The sequence below is a fragment of the Chelon labrosus genome (genome assembly GCF_963514085.1).
Source record: "Chelon labrosus genome assembly, chromosome: 14".
Taxonomy (NCBI): Eukaryota; Metazoa; Chordata; class Actinopteri; order Mugiliformes; family Mugilidae; genus Chelon; species Chelon labrosus.
Genome location: NC_140347.1, coordinates 9122308 through 9140076, shown reverse-complemented (window position 1 = coordinate 9140076; position 17769 = coordinate 9122308). Strand labels below are relative to the sequence as shown.

Sequence of the window (17769 nt, the reverse complement as noted above, 5' to 3'; positions counted from 1 at the left end):
CACAGTCCGGGCCTAAATATAAAAGGCACCTTACTGGCCACTTACAACCGTTTTTAGTGATTACTGCTTTAATTGATCTGAGATTTCAGTTCCTTTTAACATCTGTGTCAGTCATAAAACTTTTAGTTTATTATTAATTAACTAATATCTTCTGTCAGATTCTTAAAAGCAAAACAAAGCTGTCTGTAACTTAATATTGCCATCCTGAACCCTAAGATAGGGACAGCTGACATCTGTAACCATGGAAACCCTGACACTAATTACCTGCAGTTGTACTGCTGACTTTGTGGGGGAAATATAATTAACAATTGTAGAATTAACAATTACGACAAGTCAGTTTGCCTAATTGGTTTATGTGTGAAATTTTGCCTCGCAGCTGGAAGCCATGTTTCATTGTATTCGCTACATAAAGAAGCACCAGATGTTAAAAAGATGTAAATGCATCCATCACTTCAAGGAGCATACTCCCCCCAAGAGTAAGTCAGTAAGCGCTTTGTGACATTAGCCTCACGGAGTCTGTCTTCTGTGATAAGAAGAAATGGAAGTGAGTGAGCAGTCGTCATCTTCTGTCATTTACGGCCAATTTAGAATCACCAACGAACCTAACGAGCATGTCTTTGGACAGTGGGAGGAAGCTGGAGTACCCGGAGAGAACCCGAGGTCAAGCTCAGATTAATTGCATTTGATTTCAATTTAATTTTTCAGTTTTTTGATTATTTTTTTTATATATACATTTAATTATAAAATACAGTTATTGTTGTAGCTACATGGCCTTGGTGGAAAGGGCAACTGATTGTCGAAAACAAAGTTTCAAACAAAGTCCTTTTTTTTAAATAACTAGAAATATGTCAGCTTTTCTTTCACTGCGGCTGTGATTCGAACGAACGTGACGAACAAAAGCTTCAGGCAATCACTTCTGAATCACAGCGCAGGCCATCAAATCGTCACAGACGTCACCGTCTAGCGGCCTGACACCTCCGTAACAACTAAATTGAATGAGACAAGAGTGCAGCAGTGTCAAAAGTTGAATAAAAAAAAAAACACTGAGCATTGTCATGTTCCTTTCATTTTCAAGTTCTTTCAGTATGATCTATATACAATGTGTTATAATGTGAACTGACACAACCACCCCTGCAGCATTTTCCTTCATCCTCAGCAACCCGAAGTGTAAAATTGTACTTTGAAAATGTGTTGACCAACATGTAACAGTAAATAATGTGTGACGGGGGGGATGCATTCCTTTGTTACTTGTAAGAAAAGCTAATAAATCCTAATAAATCTAATAAAAAGTAAAATTTCCAAATCAGACTTTGGTTTGGCATAAGATTCATAATGGAAATTAACTTTTTTTTTGGTGTGTGAATAGACAGTTAGTTGTTATCACATTGTCCATTACAATTTATAAGTCACTGTTGAAGAACCATATAAAATGTTTGTAAGACGTGAAGTTATCACTTGAGTCGTAACAACCTTCTACATCTTATGCTTTATCCTTTATATGTTATGGTGTCAACATTCTAAATGGAACAATAGAAGGTAAAAAACACTTCAAATGGTAAAATTGGAAGATTTTATCGGATTTTATCAGTCAATAAAAAATATAACAGAATTTGGAATAGTAGTTCAAATCATGTATGTTTTCAGGAGTGGCCCAACGAAAGGGGTTAACCAATGGCAGGTTATCTACAGTACAGACACAGTAAGACCAGAACTGTTATCACAAGGTCGTATTTTAGCAAAAGTCAGTATAATCAAATTTGCTCTGAGCATACTGTCAAGAGTCAAATGAAATGCCAGTATTTAAAGTGAGAATGAAACAAATACCTTGGATATCAGGCTCACAGGTTTGATTCATTCTAATGCAGAGTAAATTACAGGAGTAAACTCTTAAAAATCACATTACTGTCTCCTCAAACCTGATTGTCTGATCGTCGGCCAGACGACTACCGTGGCTGGCAACAAGCACAAAGGTGTTTTGGTCGGGCAAAATCATGTGCGACTAAGAAATCCAAAACATTTCTAAAGATTTAATACGGGGTGACAATGCCATATAGCCTAGAGTCAGTCATGTACTCTAGTCAGTTCCTCAATACTGTGTTTTGCTGAACTTTTCTTGGAAAAACAAAATACAATTGGAAGCACATGAAACCGACCCTTTATTAGGATGATTTGGACCAGAACGGCTGAGCCCTTCTGACTCCCAAAAATAGTGTTGCACTGAGAAGTATTTGATTATCTCTCTGGTTGAAGAAAAAGTTGAGCTTTTTCTTTTCATATGCTCTCGGGTTCATACTGGTTATGGTTTTAATTTGGAAATAAAAACAAAAAATATATGCTTTTTCTGACGGTGTAGTTATAAATTGCTTCTGTCCAGCCAGGATGGACGATGGAACAGCTCCTCTAAAGTGAAGCCAAAGCACGTAGAGCTCCCCCTGGTGGCTGGCTGCAGTATAGGTCATAAGCTCCACCCCCCATGTTAGTGGGTGGGACTTGGGCCTAACTAAAACACTAAAGTACATGTTAAATATTTTTTTCTCAAGGATAGTTTATATAAGAAGTTAACATACTACTGATGCATATTCAAGTTTTGTGTTATTTTGTGTTATTTGATGTTACAGAAACAGGATGTGACCTCATGATCAGTACAAGCTGCCGTGCCAACTGCTCCGTGAAGCGGCCCCATAGGACCGTGAGAGTAGGAAAAAATAAATAAATAAACAAGTACAGTGTATGATCCAACATTTCTTTGTAACCGGTGGAGGTAGAGCAGAATGCAGCGCTAATTAAACAAAAACACGCATGAGACTAGAGGAAGTGTGGGCGGGTCATCGATCCGACCGTACTGCGCAGACTCTGGTTCCAAACTCGCAACATAGCACCACCTGTATCCCCGGGAAAATAGCGTCAGTTTGGCCAATGCAAGCAAGTGGGGACGCATTGTTCATATTTATATACAGTCTATGCTCTGGCCAAGGAACCTCCAGCTGAAGCTTACATGCTAGGTTATTGCAGTTACGTACAGTGGATGTACAACAAAGCAAACAACGACAACCTGTCAACCTCAACTTAGGCTGGTCAGGTTAGACGTCTCTACCTTTTAACACAAGTGATCCTTGTTAAAAGAAAAGTTGGCTACTGTCAGATTGTTTGTTGATCCAGAGTTTGGGCTTTATAACAACATCACTTAACATCCTCCATTGCGCCATTGCATCCACAGTGAGTACTAAAGGATGCTGTCACACATCAGCCATAACAGATATAAAATGATTTATAACAGCTCATATTTTAACCTTAGTAGCATTAAAGGTCTCACCCAACCGACGCCAAAGAACTACCAGCAATGAAGGCGTCAGCTCACGGTTGTCCACGTCTCGACCAACAAGTCGCGCTTGAACAAACCGCAACATCTACCGCCAATGGCCAGCTGGTACATACAGTACATTTTGCCAGTATATTCCTGGAAACCAGAAGAGCTCCAGTCAGCTGGGAGGTTAGGAGGCTAAGGAGCTAGAAAGCGCTGGTTTCTCCTGAACCATGCCGATCGGCTGGTCGACATTGTATTCATTCGAGACGGATGACCACGTCGTGAACAAGACACCTAAATGTTCATGCAGTGAACACTGGGCCAGCTAAAACAAATTCTCTGCACAATTTGCATGCTATACGCCACATTTCCTTCCAATGCGAGCATCTGGGCGCTGTAGTTGCAGATAAACCGCCAGCCCAACGAATCTCTCGTAGTGATTATACTCAGATTACACTTGATCTCACACTATAAAACATAATCCTCCACTCTATGTCTCTACAGTTCTAACAGAATAATGTACTTAATCTCACGTGGGACTTCTTCCACACCAACCACCCTTTTGATGTATTATTTCGCGCAACAAATGAACAAATGAAACAAATGAATTGCTTATCTTCATTTTAATGACAAACTACTCAGCATCGCTGTCAGAAGCGATCCATCTGGATTGTGGCTGAGCTATTATAGAAGTCGTTCTCTCAGCTGAGAAACTCATTAAGATCAAAGTCCGTTCCCTCCGCTACTTTGCCTTTAAAAGGGAAGATGCTCATGCTATGCGGAGGTATTCACCCACGTCCGATAAAAGAGTTTGGTCATGCATGGACACAGCCATATACAGTGCAGGGTTTCCTGGAGCGAACACCGGACAGTTCGACAGCTGCTCGCATCCCGGCGTTGCCCCTCGTTGAACCTGACCAGGGGTAGTCAAATAAATTTCAAAGAGATCCAGCTAGAGAAAATATCCTCAGGCAAAGATCTGGAACATCATAATGTCTATTGTTTCAGATTTGATGTACCCTAGTAGTTTTATCCGTGCCACTTAATAATCAAAAACTGACAACTGGCTGTCAAAATAAATAGATCGTAACACTCAAGTCCCAAACTTAGAATTTTGAGTCCTACGTCACTAATTAACATTTCAGTCATTCTTTATGTAAACACTGTAACATTAGCAGATAGGCAGCATGCACATATTCCATTTCCTCTTCTACTTTCTCGCCAAACTCTGCTCTGTTTACACAGCTCTGCACGATGGCACAAATGGAGCTTGTGGTGCAGATAACCTAGGGGCAAAGACGCCACATACTGCTGTGCATGCAGTGCAAACGCGGGCTTCGTGGCACGCATTTTAGATAGCATGGAGCAGTTTTAATGTAACAATATGACAGCAGCACCACCGGGCGACGCGAGCAGAGCTTCTTTTCACGGACACTCAAGTGACATTTTGAACAGTAACATTTTGCTAATGCTCGGAAACTTAAGAGGCAAGGCGTGTCCTGTCCAAAACTCAGACTGCGTATATACAGCAGTGAGTAAAAGTATTTGATCTATCAGCGGCGTTTAGTGCAGGGAATGTACAGTAAAGCTATGCATTAGCTTAGTTTAAATCACTGTATATTATATTTTACAGCAAAAGAGAGTAGCGCAACCTACATTTATTATAGTAATATGCACAGGAGTGTCAGCTTTGAGATATACTGCATCATCTTTATCCGTTTATTCATGTTCTCCCTTCCACATGAATGCCTTTTGTGTGCACGGCCGCGCAGAACTGAATGCAGAAACCTTCTTTTATCTGACACGCCTGAACAAAACCACAATCACTCCAACAATCTGACCACCAAGCTTTCAGCAGCGGAGGGGATAGAACATTACTTCTAATTTTTTCTTACTTTTATTAAAACCAGACAAATAAATGCTTCCCATTCAGCCTATGTGATGTGCCGTACTTTTCCGGGCTAAATAAACTAGATTCATCTATGAGGACCTATTTGTGAGGGCAGTTGCAGCAAAATTAATTTAATTAAAAAAAAAGCAAAGGGCTGATTGTGCATGTCATCATTTCCATGTGCTCATATGATGTACCGCACCAGGCAAAAAAAAAAAAAAAAAAAAAAACGGAATCAAAAATCAAGGATCTCAGACTGCGCAGTTGGAGTGTTCCCAAGTGGAGCAATGTGTGAAAATGGAATTTAAATTGGATAACCGCATATCCCCCAAAGCATATCATGATATATCTTCCTCTGTCCATCTGTAGCTATCTTCGTATTCTAGGCTGCTGTGTTTGAACTATTAAGTAGCCCACTTATATGATATGCTGCTAGAGATATTAGCATTGCAGCTAAATTTCTGAGTGGTAAATACTGTGCCAAACACACAACAGCATGTTATCAGCCCTCTTAACTTAAAGGGGAACTACTGTCTTTTACAACCTGGACCTTATTTATGGCATAAAATACAATCGTTTACTCACCCATATAACTTTTGTGTCATTTGTAGTCAATCGGGAGATATTTAGATCCGCGCATATCCATATAGTGGGAGTGAATGGGGCACCGAAACGCAGCCTCTAAATAAGGCATTATCTGCCATGAAACTCGTTCATTTCACCAATATTTTGTTGATATGTTGATGACATGCTAGTGCTATTCCCTGTTGAGTCCGAAGTCACCTGTTATCATCTTCCAGGGTCTGTAGATTGACCTACAGACTGAGATGATGTGCGCCACGCGCACCCGCGACGACCGGCTTGTTTACCTGTAATTTGCTACTGCTAGTTTTTTGCAACATGTCTGAATATTTTTGTGATTCTGAGGTTGTGGACGAACCATAGCAGATCTAAATATCTCCTGAATGACTCCAAATGACACAAAAGTTATATGGGTGAGTAAACGATCGTATTTTATGCCAGATATAAGGTCCAGGTTGTAAAAAACAGTAGTTCCCCTTTAAGAAGTGATTCCTAAAGCCATTGAAATGTAGACGATTCCCATGGATGTCCTAACGTGTAATGGGCTACAGAAGATGAACATCAGGCATTCTGTGAAAAGAAAGAAAATCTACAAAAAGAGGCATTTTGTCGTCATTGCCATTGTTTACAAAGCAGTCGTCAAAAAAAAAAAAAAAACACAAACTGTGACTTGGTTGGAAATGAAAAGGAAGAAACGGGCTTTCTCGTTAAAGTTAAATACTTTGTCTACCCATCCATCGACCTCAACCTCCTCCCTGAGTGGACAATTAGGTTCAACATTATTTCGCTTCCAACTTTGCTCACACCATTAAAAGCTGAGGTCGCCATTAATCATAACTGCAAATCTCAGCAAGGTTTTGGAGGAGGGTCTTCAAAACCATGATTCTGTCTGAACCAGCAGTTTCTTTCTGTTTGCTAACACACTGCGTTTATCAAGCAACTCCTTTCATAGGTTCAAAGTTGTGAGTTGCACTGTAAACACTGAAAGGTGCCTGGTTTGCTCGGAAACACTGGTTGGTTCAAAACTGTTGCCCCCAGGGTCTAAGTCATCAGACTATGGCCACTGGGTTCCCAATTTGCTCTAAAAGCAAAAAGCAAAGCTCCAATTCTCTGTGAGGCTGTGAGTGTAAGGCTTCATTGATGCATGTGCTTCTTCGCTTTCGGCAGAGAATGTTCAAGCTTTACATTCATGATTATCCGAACTTATGGTATGAAGATTGTTTTGTGATCGTATCAGAAAAACCTGATGAACCATGACAAACAGAAATACTAACATGAGACCATAGACAGACAATACTAGTATTCATCTTCCTGTATTCTGTTTCTCAGCCACAACCAACTTCCATTAGAGAGTATGTGTCTTTTTACTGTGTTAACTATTAATCACTAAACAGACTTGGCTTGTCCACGAGCATGCAATTAGTAATTAATCAATTACCCACCCGCAGGCCACCCTGCGTGCAGCATGAAGGTAAAATTACAGCCAATACAATACTCAACTAACAACACATTCAGTTAAAAGAAAACATCAACAGATTTGCAACAAAGTGAGAAAACCTAACACGGAATAGAATTTCCACCTAAATGCTGTTTTTTACACCTATGACCGTCTATAGACTGTAAAAAAAAATTAAAAAAAAAAAATGGATGACTCATCTCCACTTCCTCAAACTGACGCTAGTATCCCAGGGATATGGGCTGAACCATCTTGCACCAGTCTGGAGGCGGAGTCTGAGGCGGAGCCGCGCTATCGATGACCCACCCACAGTTCACCTAGACTCACTGGCCCTTGCGTTTGATTCTCGTGGGACTGCTCCATGTTGCGGTTGTCAATGGCAACTGACAGTCATCACAACGTCACATCTTGTTTTCATAGCATCAAATTACCAAAACGAAACTTCTCAGAAGAATCTTGAATGAACTCTTGAATGTACATCCATGAGGGACAGAAACCAAAATGATTTGGCATGTACTTCATTGTTTTAGTTTGGCCCAAGTCCCATCCACTAACATGGAGGAGGTGGAGCCTATGAGCTTTACTGCAGCCAGCCACCAGGGGGAGCTTCACATGCTTACTTTGCATACTTTTGAGGAGCTGTCATGACATCCATTTTTCTTATAGTCTATGGTCCAGACTCATATAATATAGAGTATGTAGAGAAGATCTTGTAGAAAAGTAATACAAGTGTTTTTACATAGCATTACGCTGTCATGGTGTTGTTGACCTTTTAGACATTTGTGTGTAATTTTGTAATATTTACAGCAAATAATCCAATTTTTTTCCGTCGAGCCATTGCCCAAAACAATATGTACCAATGATCTTGACCCTTGACCATCTGATTCTATTCAGTTCATCCTCAGGCCCAAGTGAACTTTGGAGTCAGATTTGAAGAAATTCCCTCTACATGTTCCAAAGCCCCTTGGGCAACACTGAGCACCGCGTATTACAGCAGCACTAGAAGTCAAACAGAACACAACCAACTGAAGTCAATTACTGCCCAGCTATATTCATTTAAAGGAAATCAACCAACTACGTGAGCCTGGCCCTGATGGGGATCAGCAAATAGGCAAAAAGTTGATTCCAGGACACACTTCAATGGACGTCACTACAAAAAATTGCATATAGAATGCAAAAAGAAAAGTGAAATAATCATGCGTTTGGGGTTGAAGGGTGGAATACATACATAAAAGATCGATTAAAAAACTTAATTTGACTCATTTGGATATGTTTTCTGATGGTGATTTCTTCAGTTGGCTTTCTCTTTTTTGTTGCGACAAACTGGTCAAAAGCGTCTCTACATTTGCTTGTCATTTTGTCTACCTGATTAAATTCGAGTACAATAAAAGCTGCTGACACTGCGTGAACCGCGAGGAAAGGGTTTGTACAGGGGGTGAGACTTCTTCCAACACATTATCAGATGACATTTATTTTCTTTCCTTCATATAAAATTTCTCTACATGTAATCCCCAATGGCTTCTGTATGTGTCAGTTTGAGAATAACAGCAGATGCCACCGCCACCCAGTGCAACTATTAGATCCTGCAGTTACACAGTCAGTTATACCCTCAAGTAAATACCTATATTTTTCATCTTTACAAAGAACTAGTTTCTTAATATGTTATATTTGGTTTTCTACATTTTAAGATTCTGAATACAGCTCATACAGCTCTCGGAGAAGAGGGTGCAGCAAATCTCATTTTTATAATACCTATTTATTTTATGCACACACTAAACTGCTGACACTGATTCTGCAGCCCCTCTTAGCTGTTTAGTTCCTGGCTTTCACAGGCTTTTGTGACTTTTACATACAAAGACCATAGCTGCTTGCTTCAGTGATATTTGGTACTAGGTGCAGGAGAGAGAGTGATGAGTTATAACAGTGAGGAGGAGACTGTTTCTGTTCCCTCTACAAGTTGTATTAATCAAGGAATTTTTAACTCATTTTACTTATTTACTTCATTAATAACCACCTTATCTAGCAGAGCTACATCCTCACTAAGGCCACGTCCACACGTACGAAAACGATTTTTTCCCTCTCCGTTTTCGAGGGCATCGTTTCAAGAAATATCCGCGTCCACACAGATCCGTTTTAGCACGACCGAAAACGCTACTTCATATTCCAGGCCTATAGGTGGTGCTGTTTCAGTTTCAGAAATTCACCAAAAACGGAGAGGAAGAGGCGGAGCATGCGCACAAATCTTGAGCGCTGTTTACAAATCGCCTTTTTTGCTCAGCGTGGTGGCACAGGAGCATGATATTTTGCCCTAGTAACCCTAATAGGCTCAATATCTTCTCCAGCAGGAAAACTAGCATGTAGTCCGCCATTGTTGTTGATGTTGTTATGAGACGTCTTGCGGGAGGTGGAAGGCTGCTCGGGGGTGTGGCGATGACATCATCGTTTTCTCCATTTCTCTCTGTCCACACAGAAACGCAAGAGTTGCGTTTGCGAATTTCTCCATCCTGGGACCCGTTTTCAGAAAAGTGCGTTTTAGGGCTATGCGTTTACAGGATACGTGTGGACGATCGGCCAAAACGATGCAAAACTTCTGCGTTTCTTCGTTTTTGCGTTTCCGTGTGGACGGCCCCTAAATGTGAGTACTGAATGACAGGGAGTTAAAATGCTATGTTGATAAGATAAGGTGATAAGGTTGAGCACAATTTCACACCTGTGCAGCTTTCCAAAAATATGATGGAAGTATAAAGTGTCTCTCTCTTTTCTCTGGCAGTCAGGATGGCAGTCTAGATTGGGGCACTCATTAGTTGCACACACAAGTTGTTTATGTGCATGTAGACCTATAAAGCTAAACGTCATATATTTCCATTTCCATTAACGTTTAAGCTAACACTTCACAGCTTGAACGTTCTGGGCTCAAGTTTTCTTGTTCTCCCTGTACCTGCATGGGTTTCCTCTCACATTCCATAGTATGCCAGGTTTATTGATTACTCTGAGCTGCTGTAGGCGTGCATGTGAGTGTGAATGTTGACCTTCTTAAAGATATTACAGATGCATTTCCAATCACAAATCAGCGAAGTTAAATCAAAGTTAAATCTCTTGGCGAATCAGTAATAGAATATACTGTACTGCATCCTTCTGAAATAGGTCATAAATAAATCTGAAACGTATCAAGTACATGTTGATAATGTTAATAAATCGCCGCCTCCTCATACCATGGGTGCAGCTAACATAAAAAGACAGAGGATGACATACACAGAGTGTAGTGGTGTCAGAAAATCTCCTCTGACAGATAAAAGAATTCCAGAGAATCTGGTTTGTGTGGGATCTGTCTTTACACAAATCAATACACTGAATAATATGCTCTTGTCAGACCATAAAATGAAAGTGATGTGAGAGTCAGTGGGTACACGTGTGGAGGAGGGGATTAGCCTAGCTCATTAGCTCTGGCTGCGTAGGTACTGGCTTGGATTGTTGTGTGTCATTTGAATACAAATCGAACGAAGGCAGCAAATGCCTCAACAAAAGACAGATACAAATACAAATGTGATCGCTGCACATCCGTGTTGTGTTGAGATTAAAAGGACCCTGAGCAAACTCTGCCAACGACAGTGAGATGCAGTAAAAAAGCTATGGGGGAAAGGGTTGTTACACTACATTAGTGAGACATCTCTGCATTTGTAAAACTCTGTAAAATCTCCATGGAAAATAACCTTTGTAGCTGCCACTGTTGTTGTGCTAGGCTGCCAGTCAAAGGCTTCCTCAGACAATTTATTATTTTTACTATAGTCAGTAAACCTCCACAAAGGACAATGAACAAACCTTTACACCAGACATAGCTCAAACAAAACACACAAAACAACATTTGCTCAATGCAGTGTATTTACAAAACCAGTGCAAAATATAGTTATGACCAAAAACCCATAGTCCCCTGAGTCTGCTTCTCCGTTTGTCACATTCACAACCATCAAGCAATTTTCATGGTGAAAGAGTCTATTCTTGTGAATTTGGTTGTCCGCAATTCATAGGAGTGACACCTCCTCCTGTTAGCAGGTAATAGACTGGATAGATGAACTGTAGATAAAGGTGGACAAAGCCACTGTATCATCATTCTCAAAGAGCAGTTTTGAAGCTCAGCGTGGTGGTTCCATCCACCGCCATCATGGCATTGTCTGGGGATCGGCATCTCCAAGGAACTTCTGCATTTTACTCTGTGGTGTACCATGAAATGTATACGTGCAGCGACTGTTTTTCTTCTTCGGCAATCTCCATAGGAGGCTCTCTGGGTTATCCATAATGGCTCTAAATTACAGCACCATGCAGGGACCGCTACATGATGCACACTCGTCGTCATTCTCGACTACTCTGTCTACAATAACCGTATAATCATGTTTACCGAGCTCCAGAAGGGCGTAAAGACATCAGAGACAAATGAGTCAACAGAGCTTGGAAAGTCAACACCTACCCAACCAGTGATAAATACAGACTGGGTAAAGCAAGCTCCTAGCAATGAAGAGCTTCTGCATATAATGTTAGCATGAGAAAAAACAACTGCAGCTACCACCACCAGCTACAGTGACAACAATAAACTCTGCCAAGATTCATGTGTGTCTATAGGAACATGGCCAGTAAGAGACTACTACGACATGCCTCCTCTGACAGACAGTGAGTCGCATTGTTTTCACCACGTCCAGCTAAGGTATGGGGGTCTCCATGGTGATGAAGAGGTGCTGACACACTAAAGGTACAACAGAACAACAGAGACAATCTCTTGGGAATCTCCAATCTCCTTTGGTGGGATTACAAGGAAAAGGCCATCTGGGTCATCTTTTCAGGATAAATTACTCTTTTTTTCCTATAACAGTTGTCCCCTTGATTCAATTTAGGACCAGCATGGGTAACATCAGCAATAATGCCTAGTATCTTAACCCTAACCCTAACCATAGAAATTCAAAGAAAATGTTTTTGACTGGCAGAATCTATGGTCCTCCAAGGATATACTACATAGGCTTTCCCTTGCTGATCTCGAGCTGCCTGGGAAGCTTTGACATGGATTTTGAATTGGAGTTTGGAGAAAAGTGGGTCAAACACACAATGGATGTCTAGTCTTATCTTTGATTGCACAGCTAAGAGTTGTAATCCTTTCTCCGGCCACTGAGGTTGGTTGATTTATTAGCATTCAGGACTTTACATGCTGTAAATCAGTTCATGATGTACAGCGTTCCTGGGAATTTTCTATTTCTGCATAAAAATGACTCAAAACATTAGCTACTTTCATGCAGGTCCTGAAAGCAGAGCTTAATCAAACAGAAATATTATACTTGTGCATGTTTTTATTCAAGAATATTAATCGTCTGTGGATGTCTGTGGTTTGCAAAAGTAAGTGAAACCTTGATTTCAGTATCTGTTTTGACCTCTTGTGCAGCAGTAGCAGCAGCTAAATGTTTCCAGTAACTGCTGATGAGTGGTTTAAGCAGCTTTAATTAATTTTAGTCCATCCTTCAGTACAGGACCGCTTCAGTTCTGAGATGTTGGTGGGTTTCCTCACATGAACTGCTGTCTTCAGGTCCTTCTACAACATTTCTATTGGATTAAGGTCAGGACTTTGATGTGGTCATTCCAAAACATTCATTTAGTTCTTCTTTAACCGTTCTGTTGTAGAACGACTTTTATTTTTGGGGATGTTGCCTTGCTGCATGATTCAGCTTCTCTTCAGATTCAGCTCACGGACAGATTTTAAGTTTGTAGAATTCATTGGTATAATTCAGAATTCACTGATCCATCGGATGCGGCCCCATGTTTCCCCCCAGACGAGATGATGTTCTGATGATGACGTTGCTCCTTTAAACTAAATAATTGTACTTTGGTCTCATCAGTCCACAAATCATTTTCCCAACAGTCTTCTGGCTTGTCCACATGATGTTTAGCAAACTGCAGATGGGCAGAAATGTTTTTTTTTGGAGAGCAATGCCTTTGCCCTTAACACTGCCATGCACACCATGGTTGTTCAGTGTTATCCTGATGGTGGATTCATGAACATTAACATTAGTCAATGTGAGAGAGGCCTTTAGTTGCTTAGAAGTTCCCCTGGGCTCATCTGTGACCTCTCACATGTTTACGTGTCTTGCTTTTGTTGTGATCTTTGCTGGTTGACCTCTCCTGTGGAGGTTAACAGTCGTCTTACATCTCCTCCAATTGTTCACAGTCTGACTGCGGATCTGTGGATTCCAATCTCTTTATAGATGGTTTTGTAATCCTTTTCCAGCCTGATGAGCAACAGCAACTCTTTTTTTCTGAGCTCCAGAGAAAGCTTCTTTGTCTGTGCCACGATACAGTTCCACACATACGTGTTGTGAAGCTCAGACTGTGACAAATGCCTTATTTTTTAAATAAAACAGGGCACTGAATGGCACCTGAGTCTCATTACATTGATTGAAAACACTTCTGAATAGATGGACTCTAATTTTGCCTTAAAATGAACTTAAAATGCTTCTAGAGGTGCACATAATCTTGCAACTCACAGATATGTACTGTTCATTCATTTTCCTGAATAAACAAATACACAAGTATAATAGTTTAGTTTCGTTAATTTAACTGCGTTCTCTTCATGCCCATTGATGTTTTTGAGTAATTTTTGTGCAGAAATGTAGAAAATTCTGGGTGGCGCAAAAACTTTTAAGCGGCACTGCTTACTTATTTCAACAATGACCCCTCTTTGTACTCCTGCCTTGCTAAAGGGTCTCCAAAGAGACTGCATTACCAGAAAAGGTCACTAATTAGATTTTCCGTTGAATGCTAGTAATTGAAGTCAGTCATCTTCACAGAAAGAAAATGTTCCTAAGGACCCGGTTTAAGACCAAAAGACATTAGAGACTTACATTCTTTTGAGAACAAGAGAAAATCACAGAAAGAGCTCAATGGAGTGATGGGTCTGAAACCCATGGGGACCTAACCACCCATGTGGCCAGGTCTGATTTAGACTCGATGGTTTCTTCAGGGATACAGCTTACTGCTTTCCATAGATGGGGGTTTCTTCTTGTGTGGCTTCTAGTGGATCACTTTACTGTGAAGACTAGGGTTTTGAGAAGAATAGAGAAGGAACCTTAAAAAGAATTATGCTGACCCAATACATAACCATGCTCTCGAATCAGTTAATCTGTACTTTTCATTGTATTGAATATATATACATACATATATATATATATATATATATATGTATGTATATATATATATACATATTTTAACATGACAAGCTGGCAAGAAGGCGCAATTAATAATGATTTCCCTTCATTTGCCCGTCATTGTTCCAGGGTCAAGCCATTGTTCATGCTAGCTCACTGACTTAAATCATACTTCATCCTGTTTCCTCCATGTCTTAATAAATTAATATAATAAAACTTTATCAGTGGTTTTTGTTTGCTGTTTGCACCGCATTAGCATTAATACGCATGTCAACTTATGGCTGGAGCTGAAGTTGCAGGCCCGTTTTTGTAAACGGCGAGCTAGCTGCTATGTTGTACAGCGCTCAGCCGACCATGAAATCTGAATTCCATTCTTCCATGCTAATATCGTTAGTTTATTATATTATTACATGTACTTGTCCCCTTTTTTTCATCAACTTGTGACACTTCGTTAAACGCCGCTGCAGCAGTACCATGCAGCTTGAGCTGCTATCAGTTGGTGGCACATTGTAATGCTGTCTAGACAAAAAATAAGAATTAGAAGATGTCTTTAAGATCATGGACTGCCTAATTGAAATTAATCAGATTCTGTTTTTGCTGTGATATTGTACAGTCCTATATATCTATCTTTTTAAAACCTGGACTTTATTTCTGGCATAAAATACGGTCGTTTACTAACCCATATAACTTTGGTGTCATTTGGAGTTGTTCGGAAGATATTTAGATCCAGCGGAGCACCGCTTATATCCATATAGTGGGATGACTGGGGCACCGAAACACTGCCTCTAAATAACACATAATCTGCCGTGAAACTCGTTCATTTCACCAATGTTTTGTTATGATACGCTAGTGCTATTCCCCGGTGAGTCCAGAGTTACCTGTTATCTATTCGCGTTTGTTGTTCTTTGGCCAGCTGTTCCTCTCTCTGCCTCCGCATCCTCCTTTCAATGAGCTCCTCATCCGTATACTCTGGCTCAAAACGGTAAGGACGTCCATCATAAACAAAGCCGTTGTCCACAACCTCAGATTCGGAAAAATATTCAGCCATGTTGCAAAAAGCAGTAGCGCAGGGTGCGCACGGCGCTCAGAGATGACATCATCCAGGTCAGAAGTTAGTAGGTCAATCTACAGACCCCGGATGATGATAACAGGTAACTCCAGACTCAATGTGGAATAGCACTAACGTATCATAACAAAATATTGGTGAAATTAACGAGTTTCGTGGCAGATAATGCGTTATTTAGAGGCTGCATTTCGGTGCCCCAGTCACTCCCACTATATGGATATACACAGATCTAAATATCTTCCAAACGATTCCAAAATGACACCAAAGTTATATGGGTGAGTAAACGATCGTATTTTATGCCAGAAATACGGTCCAGGTTGTAAAAAACGGTCATTCCCCTTTAAAGGTCCTTTAATGTGCATTCATTTTCATCTTTTCCCGTCTTCCCTGTTAAAAGGGAGATTTTCTTTTCCACTGCCACCTTCGTGCTTGCTCAGGGGTGTCAGGCTGGGTTTTGTAAAGCATCTTGATACAATTTGTATTGTCATTAATGTTATATAAATAAAATTTATACATACCAGACTCTGTAGTTTGCCATTTTGGCTAGGTTTGTCATTTTCTGGTTGACTCTACTGTAATTAACTATTAGCCCTTCCTTACTTGCACTATTTGGTTCCCTTCAACTGCCTCCATCAGTGCAGTGCACATGTTATTTTTCCTTATTTACATCACACTGAAACGGTGTTCGAAGGCTTTTGAGGAATCTCCCACAGAGCCACGGTGCACTTCCTTCATAGTCAGCCAAAGTAAGCCCATTAAAGACCACTTCCTGTTTGTCCTGAACCTAAAACAAAGTAGACCCGGACTGCTTCTAAATGGCCTGATCAATCCCTAAATATTTCCAGTATCAGTCTTTGGGTTGAAGCTGCACAGAGCCAGACAGATACGCCATTAAATACACACTTTATTCAGCAATTGCAGCAAAACGGACGATTATAAAACAAGACACTGACCTATGATACAGATGTAAAAAGCTGCAACAATATCTGCTTCTTTGGAGAGCTTGGAGGCGAAAGGGTCACCGTGGAGGAGATAATGGGGCATGTATGAGGGGTGCTGCCATGTCTCGTTCTCCATCACTGCCATCAGCGGGGAATGTCCTGTGAAGTGGAGGAAAAGGCCAAAACAATTGAGCTGCTTCCTCGAATTGAAAACACTCAACAAGCACTCATGTAAGGCATCAGGTAAACAGGACACAAAACAGAATGAATCCACCAATAGATGCAGTTTCGGGAATGCAAATGTGTATCTATATTCGCGTGACCATAGCTTATATTTAACAGAAATGCACACTCCCAATCCCCCGAGACAGATATCAGAAACAGATGTCGCCGGTGTCAACTGGAGACCGTCCTCCATCGCTCAAGCCAGGAGGAGAAACCGACAGCACATTTTGCTGCCTTTTTGACTGATAAGATTATGAGTGTGGTTCGGTGTAGGTGGGCCTCAACTGTGGAGGCTGTCGAGACAAAATACATTTTCGTCACGGTAGGAAAACTAATATAAGGCGATGGCATCGTTCCATTCAGCTGCTTCAGATCCCTGTTGCGCAAATTTGACGTTGTGCTGTATGTTTAACCTTTATCCTTTTATTAGAATGCCCTGTGCTGTGTTTTTATGGCGAATGAATATGCCATTTGAACAGCTCGCCAGCAATTCCCATGTACAAACAAATAGAATGGCAACAGAGACTTCTGATCTAATCTTCTGTGGTTTTTCTGCGCCGTGGATATAAAATGCTAACACGGCAGTTAGTGAACTCGCTAGCTTACGGGGCAAGAGCCAAAAGCGACATTATAAAATCAAGAGTGACATAAAATAAATGAGCTGTGCGGTTGAAAATGTTATCATAAAAAAAAAGAAAATTACAAATTAACTCCCTCGTTATCGCATGCTGGATTTCACTGTGTTCCAATTCATTTTCTAATCGAGTCACGCAAACTATTTCATAATTGTTTACTGGAAGGTTGGAAGCTGTTTTAGCGGTGTGCCACTAACGGTAAAATACAGCTGTGTGGAGCTGCGGCAGTTGATTCCCTGGGAGTTTATCACTAACGCGGCACTTGTCGAAATAGCGCCGTGATTCAATTTCAGCTTTAAAGCACTTTGTCGCGTCGACAGTCGCAGACAAGGACACACTAGTGTGCACAATGCAAGCAGTTCATTCAAAGAATGAAAAAGAAAACAGACCCGTTGCAGGGGGCCAACCACAAACGGCCATCAGCTTCCACAGGGCACACGAAAAGAGCAACGAGTCTGTCCACGAGCAAACCAACCATTCTGTTCACTAAT

General features: G+C 40.8%; 1 protein-coding gene across 1 annotated transcript in view; it reads right to left on the bottom strand.

Annotated features, from left to right (window-relative positions):
- The window catches only part of opn5 (opsin 5), a 46627-nt gene extending 30024 nt beyond the window's left edge, over window positions 1–16603 (bottom strand). The window contains exon 1 of the mRNA XM_084560209.1: window positions 16431–16603. Coding sequence (XP_084416335.1) covers window positions 16431–16563 — 133 coding nt within the window. The 5' untranslated portion in view covers window positions 16564–16603. The remainder of the gene's footprint in view (window positions 1–16430) is intronic.
- Window positions 16604–17769: the final 1166 nt, after the last annotated feature.